Source organism: Microtus oregoni, unplaced genomic scaffold (genome assembly GCF_018167655.1).
Source record: "Microtus oregoni isolate MIOR12 unplaced genomic scaffold, Mior012 000091F_ref0000469, whole genome shotgun sequence".
Lineage (NCBI taxonomy): Eukaryota > Metazoa > Chordata > Mammalia > Rodentia > Cricetidae > Microtus > Microtus oregoni.
The window spans coordinates 918,823-940,474 of NW_024544600.1; the positions used below are offsets into that span (position 1 = coordinate 918,823).

Sequence of the window (21,652 nt, forward strand, 5' to 3'; positions counted from 1 at the left end):
GTCCATTTGCAGTGAGATTTGTAAAATAGAACGCCAGCCTACGTCTGGGAGTGGCTCTGGGCCAAGCCGTCCTGCTCACCTGACACACAGCTCTCCCCCCAGCGAGTGGGTAGTTTGAGGTGGTTTGGTTTGGGGTTAGGGGACTGGGGAGTTAGGATTCCTTTCTGAGGACCCTTTGGCAACAGGGTCGTTCTCCATTGGACATACTCATTCCAAGGCCATCACTGGAATGAGGTCCTCTCCCCCTGGGGGAAGGGGCTGTCTGTGTGACTCATCTTCCTTGCCTAAGAAAGCTGCCTCTGTCTAGAGAGGGCCAACCCAGTAGGTGTTAACAGGTCTGGACTGACCTCTGTGCTCCTGCAGGCTGGACATAAACACACACCAGTTGCACAAGTGTTTGTAGCGCTAATAGCTCTTTATTGCCAATAGCTGACACTACCCAGGACTCGGGGAAAATAAGTTACAGAATCTGCTAAGCTTGGGAGAGGACCGAGCTGCAGAGGGCACCACGGATCCCAGGAGAGGGGTGTGAGATGGTCGTGGAAATGTCCACAGAAAACATCTCCTTTCTGCCTCCAAGACCATAGAAATGTCTAGCCCCTCCTTGTGCCCAAAGGGGCTAAGTGGAGCTAAGTGAGGGGCAAAAGGCAGAGGAAGTTCCTAGTGAAGCCCCAAGGAAACAGGTTTGAGCCCCAGAACCAAGCTTCCAAGAATCACGTGTTGTCACAGGATCACACAGGGAGGCCGGCTATTGGTGATTTTTTCTAAAGGTTCTCCATTGCTTGCTCTTCTGATGGCTTCGATGAGCTAGGGGACAGAGACGGGGGCAAGTGGTAAGCATAAGAGAGGAGGGTGTGCCTCAGCCATGCCTCCAATGCTGCCGATACTCACATCTTTCTCATAAGGAAACCCCCCGTTCTCCAGCTTGGAGAACACCAGCTGTCCATTGATCTCAATCTCAAAGGCCCCTGGTATGAAACAAACGCAAGAGTGAGCTAAAAACAGGCAGACATCCAGGGAGGGCCTTGGCACTCCAGAGACTACAAGCATGACGGTTCGTGGTCTCCGCTGACACCATGAGTGACCCGGGTTTTAGATCCTTAAGCCATTCGGGAAGACTCACCTGCGTGTCCCTCCATCACGCCATTAAGGGCTTTCACTCCAAACCCACACTAGGCATTTTCAATGTGCCAGACCCTGCTAGGGGGTTTATACACAGTCAGCTCTAGAAGGCAGGAGAGCTGGGGTTTATAATACAGACTGACTCAGCAGGTGCTCTGCGGATCTCACCTGTTCCCCCGTGTCGCGACTCAATCTCGATGCCCGGATACTCCTCCTTCACGGCGCTCGCCAGCTCCAGGTAGGTCGCCTCAAAGCCGCAGGGTTCACTGGGGAGAAGAGACGTGGGGTGAGCTGGGGCTCCGGGGGTGGGGCCTCCCGTGGACCCACCCCCATCTTGCCGGCGAACACAGGGCTCCTTTTCAGCCCCAGTGGCTCACCAGTACTCCACCACGATGTGGACTCCACTGCCTGCTTCCACCTCCCCGGGAGGGGGCACTACGGACACCTGTCCTGGCTCCCCACTCATTGCTGCCCGCTCCGCTGCAGGGCTGCTTCCGGGTGTGACGTCAGCCAAATCACGTGAGGGGCGTGGTCATGGGCGTGACAGACCTCTCCTTGCGTCTGGGCGCCCCCTGCAGTCACCAGCCATTGCTACGTCTAGTTTCTGTACTGCGTAAGGAGAGCGAGTATCCCGGGCTCAGCTCGGCAAACCTATCCAAACCCTCCCTGGTCTGGGTTTTGAGAGCCCTACATTTCTTCGGCGTCCGTTGCTCACTGGACGTCATGGATTTGCTTAAATAACGAACTGCCTCTGATTGCAAAGCTCTTTTCCATTTACAAAAGACAGAGAAAATGGGGCAAGCATCTAAGGATGGGGCCGAAGTAGCTGATGCTTTGTGATTGTTGCTGTTTCTCGCTAGCATGATGATGACATCTGAAACCAGCCGTCAACTACATGCTTGAGTTCTTTGTTCTTTTTGTAACTTTTAACTATGTTTATATGTGAGTGTGGATTTGTGCATGTGATGGCGTCTCTTAAAACTTTTATTACTTAATTTATTAATTTGCATATGAGTGTGTATTGGAGGAGGGGGCCGTGCCACACAGCATACTTGTGAAGGTCAGAGCACAGTTCTCAGGCGTCGGTCTCCTTCCATCCTGTGGGTTCCAGGGATTGAATCCAGACTGTCAGGCTCTGTCGCAAATATCTTTACAGGTTCAGCCACACGTCAGCCCAACACTCTAGTTCTCTGGACTCTAAAATGCCAAGTGGTACCCTTTCCAAACCTTTAACTCTTTCCTGCAACTAAAACAGAGGAAGTACATGCTCCTCAGGCAATGCTTCCTCCAGGCACCCACTTTTTGCACACCCAGTGTGTAATTCTGAGGACTTGCCTCTTCTTTCCCTGAAGCATCACAGTATCATAACAAGGCTCCCAGTCTGGTGTCTCTTTAAACCGTTCATTGTTTGCTCAATTTTTGTTTGTTGGGTTCTGTCGTCGTCCCATCCAGTTAGAACACAGAACGCTTCCATCAGTCTAAGAAGGCCCTTCATATTGGCTTGCCATCCATCTCGCTTCCAGCTCCAGTTCTGAGCAATCACCGATCCGCTTTGCGTGTTTTTTTCCGGATATTTCACATAAATGGATTCATACAACACGCAGCTTTTGCTCTGGTGTCTTTTTGAACACCTTCACTCCAGTGATGACCAGAGTTCCTTTTTACTGATGAGCAGTGTTTCGTTCCATTGTGCAGATAGAGCACAGTTACTACCTATGGACATTCATTTGGCTTTCTTTGGTTTTTGTCTGTTTTGAATAACGCTGCTGTAAATGTAATGTCTTTTTGTGGATGTGTGCCACCGTTTCTCTTTGGTAGACTCCTAGGAGTAGAATTATTGGGCTACCTGGGAAATCTGTATTTAACCCTTTTTGGGGTTGCCTACCTGTTTGTTTTTCCCAAGCAGCTGTCTCATTTTGTGCTACCAATAGCAATACAGTACACAGGGATTTGTTTCCTTATAGCCGTCACACAGATTGGTTTCCTGTCTCTTTGATGATACCTACTCTGGTAGGCAAGGCTATTGGCCGTATTTTCAGGTGCTCAGTAGACATTCATACATATTACTTGAAATAGAAACATTCATTTGGTTTTTCTTTTTCTTTCTTTTTTTTCAGTTTTTTGTTTTTCAAGACAAGGTTTCTCTGTGTGGCCCTGGCCTGTCCCAGAATTCACTCTATAGACCAAGCTGCCCTCGAGCACAAGAGATCCACTGACCTCTGCCTCCCGAATGCTGCATTAAAGGCCTGGGTCTCCACCACCTGGACAATTTTGTTTTGTTTTTGAAATGGGTCTCACTGTGTAGGTCTAACTGGCCTGGAACTCCCTATGTAGACAGGCTGGCCTGGAACTCACAGAGATACAACTCCTTCTGCCTTTTGAGCATTAGGATTAAAGGCATGCACCATACACCACTATGCTCAGTTTTATGGCCTAGTTTTAATTGGGCTACTTATCTCCTTATTATTGGTATTTAATAGCTGGGGGATGGTGGCACAGGCCTTTAATCTCAGCACTCAGGAGGCAGAGGCAGGTGGATCTCTGTGAATTTGAGGCCAGCCTGGCCTACAAAGTGAGTTCCAAGACAGCCCTGTCTGTTACACAGAGAAAAAACAAAAAATATATATATATATAATATTTGGTTTTTCGAGACGGGGTTTCTCTGTAGCTTTGGAGCCTGTCCTGGCACTAGCTCTTGTAGACCAGGCTTGGCCTCGAACTCACAGAGATCCGCCTGCCTCTGCCTCCCAAGTGCTGGGATTAAAGGCGTGCGCCACCACCGCCTGGCTTCTTTTTATATATTCTACATAAAATATCTATAATGAAATAAATGAAATGGATAATTTACAAGTATTTTTTTTGTTTTTTGCAACATACACATTCTAAATTAATACAGTCAATTAAAATTATTTTCTTGGGGTTGGAGAGATGGCTCAGCGGGTAAGAACTCTGACTGTTCTTCCAGAGAACCCTGGTTCAATTCCCAGCAACCACATGGCAGTTTACCACTGTCTGAATATCCAGTTCCAGGGGATCTGACACCTTCACACCAATTCACATAAAATAAAGTTAAATAAATCATAAAAAACAAAAAAACCCACATCATCTCATGGGGATTCACAATTATTTAAAAAAAACTTTTTTCCTTTAAAAAAATTCATTGTACTGGGTGGTGGTGGCACATGCCCTTAATCCCAGCACTCAGGAGGCAGAGGCAGGCAGATCTCTGTGAGTTCAAGGCCAACCTGCTCTAAAAAGTGAGTTCCAGGACAGCCAGGACTGTTATGCAGAGAAACCCTGCCCCAAAAAACTAAAAAAGAAAAAAAATCCTTTGCAAGCCTAGTGGTGACACATGACTTTGATCCTAGCACTTGGGAGGCTGAGTCAGGTGGATCTCTGAGTTCAAGGCCAGCCTGGTCTACAGAGTGAGTTCTAGGATAGCCAGAGCTACACAGAGAAATTCTGTCTTGAAAAACCAAAATGAGTAAATAAGTAAATAAACATAAAAAATCCTTTGCATAACTCATTACTACAGACTTTTCCTTCATTTATTGTTATTTATTTAATTTTTGTTTTTGATGTTTTATTGTGACTTTACTGTTTTATAGGTTCAATTCTGTTGTTTAGGTTTATGATCTATTTTTTTCTTGCTTTTGTTTTGAAACAGGGTCTTTCTATATAACCTGACTGCCCTGGAACTTATCATGTAGACCAGGCTAACCTTGAGCTCAGAAACATCCACTTGCGTCTTTCTGCCTTCCGAGTGCTGGGATTAAAGGCATACGCCACCATGCCTGGCTATGATTCATTTTTAATAGTTGTTTTTACTTACATGTGTGATATGTCTGGTAATGTGCATGTGTATACGAGTGCCTGTGGAGGCCACAAGAGGGCATCAGATGCCCTGGAGCTGCAGTTTCAGGCAGGTTTGAGCCCCATTGGGCGGTAAGTGATGGGAACTGAACTCAGGTTCTCTGAAGAGCAGCAAATGCTCTTAACCACTGAGCCATTTCTACACCCTTTGGAATCTCAGTTTAGAATTATTTTTGTGAGCCGGGCGATGGTGGCGCACGCCTTTAATCCCAGCACTCGGGAGGCAGAGGTAGGCGGATCTCTGTGAGTTCGAAACCAGCCTGGTCTAGAGAGCTAGTTCCAGGACAGGCTCCAAAGCCACAGAGAAACCCTGTCTCGAAAAACCAAAAAAAAAAAAAAAAAAAAAAAGAATTATTTTTGTGCATCATGGGAAGTAAAGAGCTAAATTAAAACTTTTGGTATGGGGAGCTGGAGAGATGGCTTAGAGGTTAAGAGCACTGGCTGTTCCTCTAGAGGTCCTGAGTTCAATTCCCAGCAACCACATAATGGTTCACAACCATCTGTAATGAGATCTGGTGCCCTCTTCTGGAGTGCAGGCATACATGCAGACAGAGCACTGTATACATAATAAATAAATCTTTAAAAAAGTTTTTAAAAAAAACTTTTGGTATGCAAGTATTAAACTGTCACAGTGCCCTTCTCTATCAGGTACTGTGACACATGCCTGCAGCCTTAGCTACTTGGGAGACACAAGAGGATTGGTTGAATTCAAGAACATTCTGGGCAATATAGCAAAACGCTGACTCAAAAGATCCTATCTGTTTATTAAATAGCTTTATCAAAAAAGCTACTGTCTGGCTGGAGAGATGGCTCAGAGGTTAAGAGCACTGTCTGCTCTTCCAGAGGACCTGAGTTTAATTCCCAGCAACCACATGATGGCTCATAACCATCTTTAATGAGATCTGGTGCCCTCCTCTGTCCTGCAGGCACACATGCAGAAAGGACATTATACACATAATACATATATCTTAAATAAAAAAATAAGCATGCAAAAAAAAAGCTACTGTCTCCAGATATGGTGGCACACACCTTCAATTCCAGCACTCAGGAGGCAGAGGTAGGTAGATCTCTGTGAGTTCGAGGTCAGCCTCGTCTAGAAATCAAGTTCCAGGACAGCTAGGGTTGTTACACAGAGAAACCCTGTTTAAAAAAAAAAAAAGCCACAGCTACACTGATGTAGAAACATAAAGTTTTATATTTGGACTCTTAATGCTTTTCCTCGATCAGTACAGATGGTTCCTCGAATTTTTAACTTTACAGTGCTGTATACTTGATTACTTGATATAGATTCAATAGAAACTGGACTTTGATATTTGGTAGTTTAGATATAAAGTACATTTTCCAATCCAGATTTTTTTTAATTAATTAATTTATTTTTTGTTTTTTTCGAGACAGGGTTTCTCTGTGGTTTTGGAGCCTGTCCTGGAACTAGCTCTGTAGACCAGGCTGGTCTCGAACTCCCAGAGATCCGCCTGCCTCTGCCTCCCGAGTGCTGGGATTAAAGGCATGCGCCATCATCACCCGGCTCCAGATATTTTTAAAATGATGAAAGCATTCATCACGAGTGTATATGTATGTGTGGATGTGGATACATCAATACCACAGTGCCCACGTGGAGGTCAGAGGACCACTTTTGGGAGTCCCCTCTTTACCATGTGGTCCCTGAGAATTGAACTTGGGTCATCAGACTTGCAGCAAGCATTGTTACCTGTGGAGCTATCTCCCAGGTTTCTTCAAATCAAGGTATTTCATGAGGGCGTAAGTCTCTAACCCCAGCAGGGGCAGGAGGGTGGTCACAAGTTTAGGACTAGCTTCGGTTAAGGAGGAGTTTGAGGCTGGCAAAGATTACATATATAGCAAGACCCCAAGGTGTCATTTTGGAAAGCCAAAAATGGACTGGAAAAGTGGTGAGCAGTGCATCTCTAGCCAAGGACCTGGGTTCGGTTCCCAGCACCTACATTGTGCTTCATAACCACCTCACTCCAGTCCCAGGGGATCCGACGCCCTCCTCTGGGCCTCCTTGGGCACAAATCAACAATGTGGTATGCTTAAATACATGCAGGCAAACACATACACATAAATAAATAAAAAAAATTCTTAAAAAATCAAAGCAATGCAACAACAAAAACTAGATTTTGTCCAGATGTGATAACATCTTAAGACAAGGGGCAGCAGTAAATCGGTTCCTTCTTGTGTGTCTTTTAGTTTTGTCTAGTTGGAGATACTCTTACTATGGTGTACTTCAATCTGGCCTTGAACTCTCAGTCCTCCTGAGTATTAGGATTACACATTCACCTTGTGGCGACTTTTATCTTAAATTCAAATTAACTTATACGTAAATTTTTATCCTAAATTAACTTATACATAAGTTTATCTTCTATGGGCAAGATGGCTAGGCAGTTAAAGGTACCTAATGCTAAGCCTGATGATATGAATTTTGATCCCCGGAACTCATCTGCTGGAAGAAGAGGACCAATTCTCACTAACCTCTACACACACACACATACACACACACACACACACACACACACACACACTGTGTGACACACAGCCCCCATTTTCTCCACACAAATAAAACGCAATAGTTGTGTAAGGAACTTTCAGTGGATCCAACAAACACATAGCCTTATGCGTCTACCTTGTAAGGTCCCAGACAGAATGTCACCCAAGCTCCTACTACTAGCGTCTGTCCCCCCCACTGGTAGCACCTCTTGTCTCCTCCCTGAGGCCTCAGATCTGCCCTGTTCCCTTACAGTCCTACTTCCTCTGAATGGAATTCTGGGGCTGGAGAGAGGTGGCTCAGGGGCTAAGAGCATTTGATGATCTTTCAGAGAATCAAACTACCTATAACTCCAACTGTGCGAGATCTGCAGGAACCCACACAGTGTAACGCACACACAGGCATGCGCACATAAATAATAACAAAACTCTTTATTAAAGAAAGAAATGGAATTCTACATCACTCGGTCTGGCTTCCTTCCAGCCTTCAACATCCTGAGGGATCTACAATGATCTTACCAAGTGCAGCGATCTGTGTCTCTCCTTGGGACCAGATACAGCCTGTAGGGTCTGGACAAACAGGATGGATGGCTCTCAAAACTGGTTTGCAAAACAGCCACCCGAGGGCTGGTCAATACCACACATTCCTGGGGCTCTGCCTCAGAGATGCAGACTCCGGCGGCTGGCTGAGGAGGGGCCCAAGGAGCCGTGTTTTCCATAGCAGCTTGTGAGACATGGAGGCCGGGTTCCCGCCTTTTAAGAACGGCGAGGCTTTTCTCCACCCTCTCAACCTGCACAACCTGCCCAGGCTCACCGGCGTGGCCTCTTTTCCTGTCCACCCCCACCCCTTAGCTCTGCGTTCCGTGTTCCCGCCTAGCAGCGTCTTCTGTGTTTGTTCCTTCACCATGGATGGTTAACCCTTCTTGTTCCCATCCCCCGGCAGCAGCTCCTCGGCTTTCCCTCACTTCCACAGCCCTGTGAGTCACTCACCCTGGCATACTTGTCCCTTGTCATTTCCTATTTGTGTGGCTCTAAAAGGTCAGTCTCCCTGACTGGGTTGCAGCAGACTAAGGGCGGGTCTGGTTTTGTTGTTCCCCAAGCCAGGATCTGCTAGGTGCTTCCATGGTTGGATATGATGTCTCCTGTGCGTTTTTTTTTTTTTTTTTTTTTTTGTAGTTTAAACTGCTTCCCTGCCCATGCTACCGTGCCCCCTTCCCCATTTCTTTGCTTTTCACCATTCATACTAAATCTAAATCTTTCTTTTTTCTTTTTTTTCTTTTTTTTGGTTTTTCGAGACAGGGTTTCTCTGTGGCTTTGGAGCCCGTCCTGGAACTAGCTCTGTAGACCAGGCTGGTCTCGAACTCACAGAGATCCTCCTGCCTCTGCCTCCCGAGTGCTGGGATTAAAGGCCTGCGCCACCATCGCCTGGCTCTTTTTCTTTTTTCTTTCTTCGTTTTTGTTTGTTTGTTTTTGCTTTTGCTTTTTTTTGAGACAATGTTTCTCTGTATAATCCTCCCTGTCCAGGGACTTGCCATGTAGATCAGGTTGGTATAGAACGCTCAGAGATCCACCAGCTGGGATTAAAGGCGTGCACCCCCACTGCCGGCTTTTCAAGTGAAAAGTTGAGGCTGCACTTCCTCTGGGTAGACCTCTTATCAACTCGTGTCTTGTTTGTTTTTCTTTTTCTTTTTTTAAGATGTGTTGTCCAGCTCAGCCAGACGTGCTATCCAGTCCAGCCACTGCCTTCTCGTTCTTTTTTTTTTTTTTTAATATTTATTATGTATACAATATTCTTTCTGTCTGCATGTATGCTTGCAGGCCAGAAGAGGGCGCCAGGCCTCATTACAGATGGTTGTGAGCCACCATGTGGTTGCTGGGAATTGAACTCAGGGACCTTTGGAAGAACAGGCAATGCTCTTAACCGCTGAGCCATCTCTCCAGCCCTTGTTTGTTTTTCTTAACTGTCACCCACAGGAAGCTGGGATGTGACCCGCTGTCTTTGATCCCGGTCTCTCAGCCCCTCTTTCTGATCCCCGGATGTTTGCTGAGGGGCTGACCCAGAAAGCTGAAGTTACTGTTCGAACAGGAATCTCTTGCACTGGCTCACAACAGTCGCCAGAGCACCGTGGCCCCTCCCACCAGGCCACTTAGCCACTCGTAGATTTGAAACTGGGCAAGTGAGACCCTAGCCTTGGCTCGGAAGGGAGGGTGTACTTTGGGTCTCTCAGAGGGGCCAGGGCAACAGCCTGGGTGGCTAGACTATAGCTGGAGGTCAAAGGGCAGAGCATCTCTTCAGGCTTCCCTCTTAAGCAGAGTGCCCTTTGTCCTGGCTGGGGGTGGGGGGATGGGGGTGAGCAGAAGACGGCCCCTTAGCTTGACCAATGAACTGACCCTCATCGAGGGACAAGTAGAAGTGGGCGGGACCATTTCTTATCTAACCAACAGCCACCAGACTAGATTTTTCTCTTTCCAGCCTGTTCTTTTTGACTCTTCCCTGTCTCTCCCTAGGCACCTGCTCTCTCCTGGCACCTGCTGCCCAGTAGGAAGGGCAAGAACAATCCCAGGCGGTGCATTTGTGAGGAGTCTCCACCCCTCCTCTAGCGCTTCCTTCTCCAGGGCGCCTCTTAGGCCCCGCCCTCACCTGCCCAAGATAATTTTAGTTTCCCTGAGCCTGGAATCTGGATACACAAGGTTCTCTCCATATTCTCCCGCCTCACCATCCAAAGGCGTGATACCCTCCAACCACCAGTAGAGAAGAGAGAGTGGATTTGAAATCAAATCCAAGCGCTTGGGATCCCTAGACAGAGCCTCACTTTTGCGCCCGGTGTCCGGCTCCTTCTACTGGAGTTCCTCCAGGTAAGGCGACCGAGATCTGTCTCAGACAATTTACTCCTACCCCCAGCCTCACCAGGGCCTCAGGTTGTGCCCGCCTCGGGCTGATCTGGCCCGCTGCCCAGGTAGATGGCACGGAGGCTGCCAGCCCCCCCCACCCCACCCCCCATGTCCTCGCTTGGTGAGGTCAGGCTACAGGCGCGCGAGCGCGGCGGGGGGTGGTGGTGGTGGTGGTGGTTAAGGCCTGGAGTCTTTTCCCTAAACCGGTGGCCTCAGGCAGGTGTGCGGACTTTCAAGGTCTGGGTAAGAAACGAAGCAGGAACTTCATCTTTGTGGTGGGCTGCAGGTTAGGGCTGGGTCCCTAAGGAAAGATTCATTCTCCTGATGCTCGCTAGCGTCTTCACTGTGCTGTTTTGTTTGTTTGTTGCTCAGCAACTCGAATCCTTCACCTTCCTCATCTTGCCCCCCACCCGCCAAGATCTCCCTTGTTTTCATTTTGTGCCCCTCACACTCCCTCCTTTTCACCCAGGGAATTCGTAGTGTCTCAATCACCTCCGGAAAGCTGAACTTTCCGGCTAAAACTAGTTCTTTCTACTCAGGATCAACTAGTTGGGGGATGGGGTGGGGGAATCCGGAGGTGGCCCTTCACCACCTTGCTGAGCTCAGTTTCCTACAATCTGGGGTTCCCATTTGGAGGGAGTAAAGGAGAGGGACTCCCGCAAAGGGTGGAACTCCGCCTCTCCACGTCGTCGTTTCGCCACCTCGGATGTGGAAGCCCGGCGGGCTGAGGAGCCCTGGCTGCGGATGCTAGTGGACAAAGACGGGAGGCGCCGGTGCTGTGCGAAGGGGCTGCAGGGCAGGGGCAGGAGGAGTGTGTGGCGTGGCGTGTGGGCCTGCCTTGAGGCTGACGCTGGGGAGAGACCTAGGCAGGAGGGGACAGAGTGCACCTGAGGGCCAGATGGTAGTATTTTCAGCTTTTTTGCTTTTGCCCCCCAAGAATGCAACGCCTCCTGGTTGCTAGCTTGGACTCTGCTCTCCCTCGTGTGTGTGTGTGTGTGTGTGTGTGTGTGTGTGTGTGTGTGTGTGTGTTGTATACCTCCCCAAAGGCAAAATAATGATTAACTAACTCTACAGGGAACTCGAGCATTCTTCCCAAATTAAACATTAAAAGAGTTGTCCCGCCCCCCTTTATTCCATTGGATATTTTTTCTTGAGCGGAGTGGGCGGAGCATCAACTTCGGGTCAACTAAGGGTTTCCTACCTCCTCATCTGGTCTCAGCACCCCTAAAGGTTAAGCCCCATCTTCCTTTTCTAAGTCCTGAGGGAGGTTGGCTTGGTTGTGCTGGACCGGAACCGGACAGACCTCAGGCTGCCCGGGCTACTAGCTCACCAAGCCCTCCCCTAAACCTGGGAAGAGTGGATGGTGGTGGCCTTGTTTGCTGTTGGCTCCAAACGTTTAGGCCTTGCCACTTGCCTTGGGGTTTGCTAGGTGGGGCAAGATTCAGGAAGTAAACAAGGCACCTGGGAGGGTAGGAGGGAGGGTGGGGCAGGAGCTGCTGGGGCTGGAGAACCGAGGCTGGAGTGGCCTGGTTAGGAGGACTAGTTCGTTGGGGTACCAACTCCTCCAACGGAAGCTTGGCTTAGGCCCTAGTTTGAAAGCTTCTCTTGGGCAGGGGCTGCTGGGCCCGCAGCAGGCTCTGCTGCCCCATCTTATCTTTTGGATACCTGACTGCTTCTAGCCTTCTCCAGCTGAAGGGTCGGGTGGAGGGATCTGGAAGCTCACCCTAGCACAGTCTGCACCTGGGCTTCTGACATTAGACCGTAATCTGACTTGAATCTACTACCTCTCCTTTCAAACACCTGTCCAGCTGAGTGTTGTTTTCTCACCTTGAGGGAGGGGCACACCGGCAGAGACACCCCCCCCATCTTTCCCTGAAATGAAGGTCAAATGGGTGGGAGTGGGTGCCCGGTATTGATGCCCCTTGCTTGGTGTCTTGAGGATGCTAAGTGTCAGGTGTGCCTTGCTTGTTCTGCTTGGCTCTTCTGGGAGTGTTTTGCTCTGTTGGTCTGTCTGCCTGTCCTCTTGGGTGTTGTTTGTTTGTTTGTTTGGTTGGTTTTGTTTTGTTTTGTTTTTTGAGATAGGGTTTCTCTGTAGCTTTGGAGCCTGTCCTGGAACTAGCTCTTGTAGACCAAGCTGGCTTCGAACTCACAAAGATCGGCCTGCCTCTGCCTCCCGAGTGGAGTGCTGGGATTAAGGGATGCACCACCACCGTCTGGCCCTCTTGGGTATTTTAACTCCTCTCTGGCCCCTCAGTCAGTACATCCCAGAGACCTTCTTCCACAGAGCAATACATAGAAGTCCCCAAGGCCAGATGCATCGTCTACATCCTCAGGGTACTTAACAGCAAAGAGAGTTGTAGGTTCCAGACCCAGGCTGGGCAGACCTGGATGCCACTTGCACACCACCGGGAGGTGGGCTCCAATCCTGATAGGCTCCTGGATCCAGGCCGGGCATTTCCTCCCACCTCTCTGGGTTATAGGTAGGGTGATGTTTTGGTACTAAGGTGGGCAGAAGACAATTAGTCCCACCTGGGCTGGACACTGGCCAAGGGTGAGGAGGGTGATGTCAGAGGAGCCTCGGGCTGCTCCTCCCCACATCTTCGTCTTTCTCCAGTTCGCACCCCTTGCTCCCAGAATACCTGTAGGTTGGGGAGTCAGGGACTGAGGGCAGAGGCAGGTTGTTTGTGTTCCTCCTCAGCCAGGAAGTCCTATGGATGAGTCAAAGTTGAATGGAGAGCCTGGGGCATAGCTGTCCCGCCCCGCCCTGACTCACCTGTCCCCCAGATTCCTTCATGCCCTTGCTGAAGGGTCAAGTGTTTTGTCCTATCCCGGTGACTGTTCTGGGCAGTCTCACAGTTCTGATGCATGGTCTGAAGAACAGGCAGGGTGCTAGGATTGGTATTTTGTTTGGATCCTGCCGGGTTCAGCATCATGGGGTCTTCTGGTTGCTGCAGAGAAGGGCTGGGACCCTTCCCCCTTGTCTTTGCCTGGTCTCGCCTGTCGCTACTTGTCCTGGCTTCCTTGCACCCGTGGGCGCTAAGGCATAGGTGAGACTCTGGTGTGTGCCAGGTGCTTTTAGACCAGAGCTGGGATAAGACAGGTGCACAATAATGGGGCAGAGTTCCCAGCACCAGGCTGAGTGTGGCAAGACCAAGAGGTCTTCTCATACAGAGGGGGTAGCTTTAGCATCGAGGCTTCGGGGAAAAGTTGGGCAGGATGAGAGGGTCTGGGAAGGCCCACAGAGTTTGGAGTTGCTGGGGTAAAAGCCCTCCAGGGGAGGCCTTCTGTCCCCCCCTCAACCTGAGCACACAGGTCCTGCCCTCCTGATTCCTGTCCTTCCTCACCGCCTCTCTGTGTCACTCATCACTCCGCCAGGTGTTACCACAACAGGTTTGGCAACTGCTTCTAGCAACAAAGTGCTAGAAAAATCTGGGGCAGAGCCCAGTGCAATGAGCAACCTTTGCCCTGACCCTGTGGCTGCAGCTAGGGTCATGTGGCATGGAGCCTACCTAATCTTTCTCCTGAGCTGCTTTCGCTGGAGGAGGGACACTGGCATCGGAATCCCAAGCACCAGGCTGACTTCTTCTGCGCATATGCATGCTTCCTTCCCAGGATCCCAGTGTCCCTTTTAAAGTGGGCATGTCCTGTTGGGCTCTGAGGGCCCTGAGAAGGCTGCGGTTTGAAGGGATCGGTGACAGCACATGGCGTCAGCAGGTCTACCTTGCCTTCACAGGTGCCATGGAACTGGACCTGAGCCCACCTCATCTCAGCAGCTCCCCAGAAGATGTGTGCCCAGCTCCTGGGACGCCTCCTGAGACTCCTCCGCCCCCGGATAACCCTCCACCAGGGGATGTGAAGCGGTCCCAGCCTCTGCCCATCCCAAGCAGCAGGTAGGATAGGGCAGTGAGCTGCACTGGTAGGGAGTTGAGCCAGCACTGGCTAACCCATAGGGGCTTCCATCCCTCAACTCTGCCATAGGAAACTTCGAGAAGAGGAGCTCCAGGCGACCTCTTTACCCTCCATCCCCAACCCCTTCCCCGAGCTCTGCAGCCCGCCTTCACAGAAACCTATTCTTGGGGGTTCCTCCGGTGCAAGGGGGTTGCTTCCTCGAGATTCCGGTCGCCTCCACGTGAGTCGTTTGGGGAAAAGGGAGAAGCAGGGACAGAGTTGCCCCAGCCCTGGCCAGATGTGCTGGTGTCTCTTTGGTGTCGGTGGGGTATTTTGGTTCCTGAAAATAGTACAAGTCAGAGAGTAGACCCCCACCTGGCATTACCCCAAGTCACCTGCGGTTCCCGGGGTGTAGGTGGTGAAGGTGTACAGTGAAGACGGGGCCTGCCGGTCTGTGGAGGTGGCAGCAGAAGCCACAGCTCGCCATGTGTGTGAAATGCTGGTCCAGCGAGCGCATGCCCTGAGCGATGAGAGCTGGGGCCTGGTGGAGTGCCACCCCTACTTAGCACTGGGTGAGTTGGGGCACAAGGGGCCGTGGGGCAGTGTCTTGGGCAAGATGGGTGGCTCATCTATGAGGCTTGGTTAATCTCTACCAACCCCTGCCTTGTCACCCTTGGTCTCAGAGAGGGGTGTGGAGGACCATGAGTTCGTGGTGGAAGTGCAGGAGGCCTGGCCTGTTGGTGGAGATAGTCGCTTTGTCTTCCGCAAAAACTTCGCCAAGTATGAACTGTTCAAGAGCCCCCCAGTGAGTGAGAATGAACCTGTGTGTGCGCACTTACACCCACCCTCGGCATCCCCAGCCTGAATTCTTGACCTTTGATTTCTGACTCCTTTCTTTCCCAGCATACCCTGTTCCCAGAAAAGATGGTCTCCAGCTGTCTGGATGCACAAACAGGCATATCCCATGAAGACCTCATCCAGGTGAGGTCTTCACCATAGATCCACGATCCCCCCCCTAGAGTCATCCGGTGTTTCTATCCGCTGCTGCCATGTGTTCTGATCGCCGCGGTGACCTTGCCGGTGAACTGGTGGCAGTCAGTGCTGGTGCTGCACCTCCTCCGGAGGCCTGAGAGGAGGCCTGAGAGGAGGCGAGCCTTTCACCACCTGTTCACATCTGTCCCCAGAACTTCCTGAACGCCGGCAGCTTCCCCGAGATCCAGGGCTTCCTGCAGCTTCGGGGCTCAGGCCGGGGATCAGGCCGAAAGCTTTGGAAACGATTTTTCTGCTTTCTGCGCCGTTCTGGCCTCTATTACTCCACCAAGGGCACCTCCAAGGTGAGCTCTGGAGGGTCAGCACTAGCCTGTCATGTCCTGCTTCCTCACTGGTACTCCGAGGCCCTTCCACCCTTGGGCTGGCTGTCTTCAGGCCATGCCTGGCATCTATCTACCCCAACCCCTGTGTGGCTCACCTACACTAGGTAGGAATGGAGGTAGAAAAGACAGGGAACTTGAATTTGCCTCTGCTGTGTGTGTGTGAATGTCAGTCAGTCTCAGGTGGACTTCCTCGGGAGCTGTCTACCTTGTTTTTGAAGACAGGGTCCTTACTAGGACCTAGGACTTGCAGATTAGTTTAGGCTGACTGGCAGGAGAGCCCCAAGAACTTCCTGTCCCCACACTGGGATTAGGGTGTCGCATTACATCGAGCCCTTTAAGTGGGAGCTGGGATTAAACTCAGGCCCTCCTGCTTGTACAGCCATCTCTTTACCCGCTGAGCTATTTCCTTGGCCCTCTGCCTTCATCCTCTGTGCATGATGGGTATTTCCCTGCCTCTCCCTGGTCCTAAAATCTCCTTACCTGGTGGGACGCTAACCCGGAGATAGGACCTACGTGTACCAAGTCCTACTTTCTCACGATGCCCAGGACCCGAGGCACCTGCAGTACGTGGCCGATGTGAACGAGTCTAATGCGTATGTGGTGACCCAGGGCCGCAAGCTCTATGGGATGCCTACAGACTTCGGCTTCTGTGTCAAGGTGAGGGCTTTAGCCTGGCCTGGTCCGGTCTGGGGGAAGGACCCAAGGACTGTCCAAATGCGCAGGCAGAATAGGCCGGGTTCCTCAAGATGGGACAGTCCTTGGGTCCTTCGCTGCCCCCGTGGCAGCTGGGCACAGGATCAGACAGGGGACAGTTCATTTCCTCTCCCCCAGCCCAACAAGCTTCGAAATGGCCACAAGGGGCTCCATATCTTCTGCAGTGAGGATGAGCAGAGCAGAACCTGCTGGCTGACTGCCTTCCGTCTCTTCAAGGTAAGACCTGAACGATGGGGTGGGGGGGGGGGGGGCAGGGGAGCTAGCCTTGCCTGAGGGAGGTGGCATAGCTCTGCCTTCAGGAAGTCTTCCCAGTAAAAGGTCACCATGTGGGGGGCGGGGGGGCCTTCTGAGAATACCTGTCAGGAAGGGTTCAGCCCTGTGCTCTGGAGAAATCTGGCCTGAGGGGTGTCACAGTCCATCTCCGCTCTCTTGACCTCAGAACTCCTTTTCCTTCCCTTGCCTCCAGTATGGGGTGCAGTTATATAAGAATTATCAGCAAACTCAATCTCGTCACCTGCGCCTATCCTTTTTGGGGTCTCCGCCTTTGGTGAGTATACTCAGGGGTATTAGGGAAGGTAGGGATACAGGCTCAGGGCAGCTCTTCTGACCCCTTCCCTCCTCCTCCTTCTGTTCTCTTCCCAGAGAAGCGTTTCGGATAATACCCTAGTGGCCATGGACTTCTCTGGCCATGCTGGGCGTGTCATTGAGAACCCCCGAGAAGCTTTGAATGCCGCCATGGAGGAGGCTCAGGCTTGGAGGGTAAGGACATCTTGTATGCGTGCACATGTGTGTGTGTGTCTGCTGCACCAGTGCTCAAGGAGCTTTTGTGGAGTGGGAGGGAAGAAGAAGGGTTGGGGAGGTGGTGAATGCCAATGACACCCAATGCCAATGGGATCCCATGCCCCCCACTGCAGAAGAAGACAAACCACCGCCTCAGCCTGCCCACCCCATGCTCTGGGTCAAGTCTCAGCACAGGTGGGTGGTGGTCTAGGGTTCCTAGGGTGGGCTGCGGTGCTGTTCTGAGCCATCTTGGCTGGGGTCGGGCATGCCTTCCTGGAATGACCAGCATCTCTTCTCCTGACCCCAGCCATCCACCGCACCCAGCCTTGGTTCCATGGACGCATTTCCCGGGAGGAAAGCCAGCGGCTAATTGGACAGCAGGGCCTGGTGGATGGGTAAGGGGCTGGACTGGGTGGAGTAATAGACCTGGGGACCAGCGAGACCTAGGGCAGGGACAACCAGGACTCTCTGGTAATCTGGTTTTCTCTCCCCGAAGTGTGTTTCTGGTCCGGGAGAGCCAGCGCAACCCCCAAGGCTTTGTCCTGTCCTTGTGCCACCTGCAGAAAGTCAAGCATTATCTCATTCTACCAGTGAGTAACGCCCCCCACTCCTACTTTGGGTTCTTGTAGCCAGGGGGTCCGTGACTTGAAGCCCTATTATGCTCCTCCTTTTTCCCTGTACAAGAACCGGGGGCCGATTGCTGGCCCCGTGGGCTGCTCCTCCACCCGGGACCGCTCTCTGACCTGCCCTCTGGCCACACCACAGAGCGAAGATGAGGGCTGTCTCTACTTCAGCATGGACGACGGCCAGACCCGGTTCACAGATCTGCTGCAGCTGGTGGAGTTCCACCAGCTGAACCGAGGCATCCTGCCCTGCGTGCTGCGCCACTGCTGTGCTCGTGTGGCCCTCTGACCCTGTCCATCCCTGACTTCTGTCCCTAAGGGAGGCATCTGTGGTCCTCTCCCCAGGAGCTCCTGAGGCACTATTCCAGTCAGGGGCATTATGAGAGAAGTAGGGGCAGCCCAGGTGGCCTCATGCCCCACACTCTGTACAGACTAAGAGGCCAGTTGATCTGCTCTGTTTTATACTAGTGACAATAAAGATTATTTTTTGATACACCCCATGAGTTCTGTCTGGCAAGAGCTGACAACAAGAAGACCAGCAGAGTGAAGGTGTTGGTGAACCAGAATACGCCCTGAGCACAAAAATGGCGTTAGTTGCCTGGGAGCTTGCATATCCTAGCAAGTACCTGGCAGGCACTCAGTGCTGGTTAAATGGATGAGTGGACAGTGGGCAACTAGAGACTGCTTTTCTTTCATTCTTTTTTAAAAAAATATTTTAAAATTATATGTTATGTCTGTGTGTATTTGAGTATGTGCATGTGTGAGTGCAAGTACTCAAGGAAGCCAGAAGGGTGCGCTGGATTCCTTGGAACTGTATCTTCTGGCAGCCAAAAGCTGTCTGATGCGGATGTTGGGAGCCAAACTCAGGTCTTCGGCAAGAGCAGTGTGTGCCTTTAACTAATGAGCTATCTCTCAGCCCCAAGGGCCTGGACTTTTCTGAAGGAACTCAGATCTCTCAGAGCCTGGGAACTGGAGACGAGCCAGATACAGTGGTACATGCCTGGAATCTCAGCACCTGGGTAGTAGCAGTAGGAATAATATTTTAGGGCCAGCCTGGGCTACATGAGACCCCATCTCCCCACCTTCCCTCTCCCCATAAATAAAAACAAGATGAGTCTACAGCAAGTCTTGGACCAGTGGGTGGACAGTGACCCCTGACAGACTGACAGACATCACAGCTGAGAAAATGGTCTCACTTCTCACAGGCCTGTATTTCACCAGCTTCTCCCTCTTTTCCTGGCCCAGATCTGCTTTCTGTCCTTACAGTGCCTCTCACCCAGAAAGCCAGACAGGGAGTGCATACACAGTCGCCCTGCCTCCCTCCCCTGCCAGTCTGTCCACCCTATCCAGCCCAGAGTGTCCTTTCCAAAGTGCAGACCTGAAGCCAGGCTGCATTTCCCCCCAAGAGTTTCATGCCTTCCTCTAACCCAGCCAATAGGAACTTTGTGATAAATGTATCCAACAACAACACCCGGACCTCCTGCTCCGGTCGCAGAGACTCATCTTTTAGGATGTGAACCCCAAGAAGATATTTTGCCGAAAGTCAAACTTGACTCTTATTCTGTGGGTTTAATAACTAGTTTACCTGAAATATGAGGGCTAGAGGAACGCCTGAATTGACAGATGGACTGGGAAAGTACAGAAGGGATGGCTCAGTTTCTGCTTCAGCAACAACAGAGATGACAAGAACAGCAAAGATGGGGACTGTCCAGACTGTAAGAAATTTAGATGTGGTAACCAAATGGTTCAAATCCAAACTCACCGTAAAAGTCCGTCCATGAGCACTTGGGGGTCATTTTAACTCTCATGATATTAAGGAATATACCTAATTTTTAGAAAAAAATTTAAGGTATGGTAATGGCATGGTAGTTCTTCATTCCACCCCACCCCTTGAAAAGACTTATTCTAGCTGGGTGAGACGGCAAAGTCCCAGCACTGTTCTGGCAAGTTCCAGGCAAGCCTGAGCTACATGATGAGACAAATACACCAACATCTCAGTGGGAGGGAGATGCATTTGAAGTAAATCCTTTTTTAAAATTTTTAAAAAATATATATATATTATGCATACAATGTTCTGTCTGCGTATATACGTGCAGGCCAGAAGAGGGCACCAGATCTCATTACAGACGGTTGTGAGCCACCATGTGGTTGCTGGGAATTGAACCTGGAACCTCTGGAAGAGCAGCAGGTGCTCTTAACCTCTGAGCCACCTCTCCAGTCTTCATTTGAAGTATTTCAGGTGAGATGACGTGATGTCTTGGTTTTCCCAGTACTCTCATTGTATATTGGCTAGGCTGAAATTTGCTATGTAGACCAGGCTGGCTAGCCTGGAACTCACAGAGATTCACCTGCCTCTGGCAGACCCCCATCCCCCATCCTTGTTTTAGTTAGGGTTTCTGTTGCTTTAAAGAGACACCATGACCATAGCAGCTCTTATAAAGAAAAGATTTAATTGAGGTGGTGGCTTACAGTTTCAGAGGTTTGGTCCATTATCACCATGGTGGGGAGCATGGCAATGTGCTGGCAGACATGGTGGAGGAGTAGCTGAGAGTCCTACATAGTTTGTTTGTTTTTGTTGTTTTTTTGAGACAGATTTCTCGGTAGCTATTGAAACCAGTCCTGGAACTAGCTCTGTAGACCAGACTGGCCTAGAACTCACTGAGATCTGTCTGCCTCTGCCTCTCAAGGGCTGGGATTAAAGGCATGCAAGAGTCCTACATCTTGCAGGCAACAGGAAGTTGACTGAGACACTGGGTGGTATCCTGAGTAGAGGAAACCTGAAAGCCCACCCCCACAGGGACACACTTCCTCCAACAAGGCCACACCCACTCCAACAAAGCCACACCTCCTAATAGTGCCACTCCCCATGAGACTATGGGGGCCAAATTACATTTAAACTACCACAGTCCCCAAACTCTAGTGCTGAGAGTAGAAGCATGTGTCACCATGTCTAGCCTGGCTTCATTTTTCAAAAGATCCGGATTTGTTGATGCCCTCACTACTTCTGCATATGCTTGAAAAATCTCACAACTTTTTAAAAATAGAGAACCTTTCTAAAGCACTGAGACCGGCTGAGCGCTAGGTAAGGAAACAGCTGCTTTGCCAGCTATACTACGGTCCTTGTTCAACTCGTAGCTCTCCCGGGAACCGGGAGGGCAGGCTCTAGGGCAGCTGGGATGTCTAACTGGCCCTGGGTGCCAGGTCTGGGCACATTCTGTCCCCCCCACCAGCTGGCCTTCGGGTAGAAATCCTAAGCTTCAGAACAGGCCTTTCTAAAGGCACTCTGTAGGGCCTGTCTCTGCAGTCAGCTTTGGCCTGAGGTTACCTCAAAGGTCCAGCCACTTCAAGGAGCACTTGGGCCAAGTTCATCAGCATCGGTGGCCAACTGGGTCAAAGACAACTCACGCTTGCCTGATGCCAGGCTAGGGAGCTTGGAGCCAGGTCTGACAAAGAGAGACAAAGAGACCCCTTGCACACTCCAGACTGTTGCCTGCTGGGACCTCCCCCACAGAGCTCACCGTGGCCTCGATACAAGGACTGCCGATCTCATTGCTGTTCTGCAGGTCTTGAGGCAACATCAGTGCCCTCCACAGCTGGACACCTGCCATGGTCCCCAGAACTAGCCTGTCTTCTGGCTGCTCCTCAAGTTTGGAACTGGGAGTGTACTGCCCATGGATGCCCAGTGCCACTCCTGAGGTATTCATGCCAAGATCCCAGGAAAGGGGCCAAGATGAGTCACCTTTTAAGCAAGTCTGAGGAGTTAGGCCGCCCCCAAGATAACCCAGCGTCTCCTCAGCACCTGAGGTACTAGAAAGGGGATTATACCCCTTCTATGTCAACCAGCCAATCGGAATCTCAGAGACCGATATGCCTTCCATTTTACACACA

The 21,652-nt window shown here is 50.7% G+C and overlaps 2 protein-coding genes across 6 annotated transcripts; one reads left to right on the forward strand and one right to left on the reverse strand.

The window, feature by feature from the left end:
• Positions 1–89: 89 nt before the first annotated feature.
• Positions 90–1,647, reverse strand: LOC121442380 (migration and invasion enhancer 1). The gene is made up of 4 exons (XM_041643898.1): positions 1,500–1,647; positions 1,291–1,388; positions 892–968; positions 90–807 (listed from the first exon to the last, which is right to left on the reverse strand). The coding sequence occupies exons 1-4, from the start codon at positions 1,586–1,588 to the stop codon at positions 724–726; spliced, it is 348 nt and encodes a 115-aa protein (XP_041499832.1). The 5' UTR covers positions 1,589–1,647; the 3' UTR covers positions 90–723.
• An 8,453-nt stretch (positions 1,648–10,100) lies between these two features.
• Positions 10,101–18,493, forward strand: LOC121442408 (growth factor receptor-bound protein 7-like). 5 transcript variants are annotated; one of them, XM_041643949.1, is made up of 15 exons: positions 10,101–10,350; positions 14,120–14,276; positions 14,365–14,515; positions 14,690–14,846; positions 14,958–15,079; positions 15,178–15,255; positions 15,459–15,608; positions 16,194–16,304; positions 16,479–16,577; positions 16,828–16,908; positions 17,004–17,120; positions 17,276–17,336; positions 17,449–17,536; positions 17,638–17,731; positions 17,826–18,491. In XM_041643949.1, exons 2-15 carry the CDS (start codon positions 14,125–14,127, stop codon positions 18,051–18,053), a joined length of 1,689 nt encoding a protein of 562 aa, XP_041499883.1. In that variant the 5' UTR covers positions 10,101–10,350; positions 14,120–14,124; the 3' UTR covers positions 18,054–18,491. The 5 variants fall into 5 exon arrangements, with proteins under 5 accessions (XP_041499883.1, XP_041499888.1, XP_041499885.1 ...); XM_041643954.1 differs by having other exon boundaries at positions 10,113–10,350; positions 17,907–18,482; XM_041643951.1 differs by lacking the exon at positions 10,101–10,350 and adding an exon at positions 10,565–10,629 and having other exon boundaries at positions 17,826–18,493.
• Positions 18,494–21,652: the final 3,159 nt, after the last annotated feature.

Bases quoted from the DNA above. Each gene is read 5' to 3' on its own strand.
- LOC121442380 (XM_041643898.1), bottom strand. From the start codon at position 1,588: ATGAGTGGGGAGCCAGGACAGGTGTCCGTAGTGCCCCCTCCCGGGGAG. The intron at 1,389-1,499 runs GTGAGCCACTGG...TCTTCTCCCCAG, and splicing joins CACATCGTGGTGGAGTACTG to TGAACCCTGCGGCTTTGAGG. The intron at 808-891 runs GTGAGTATCGGC...TCTGTCCCCTAG, and splicing joins GGTTTCCTTATGAGAAAGAT to CTCATCGAAGCCATCAGAAG.
- LOC121442408 (XM_041643949.1), top strand. From the start codon at position 14,125: ATGGAACTGGACCTGAGCCCACCTCATCTCAGCAGCTCCCCAGAAGAT. The intron at 14,847-14,957 runs GTGAGTTGGGGC...CCTTGGTCTCAG, and splicing joins CCACCCCTACTTAGCACTGG to AGAGGGGTGTGGAGGACCAT. The intron at 17,121-17,275 runs GTAAGGACATCT...CCCCCACTGCAG, and splicing joins AGGAGGCTCAGGCTTGGAGG to AAGAAGACAAACCACCGCCT.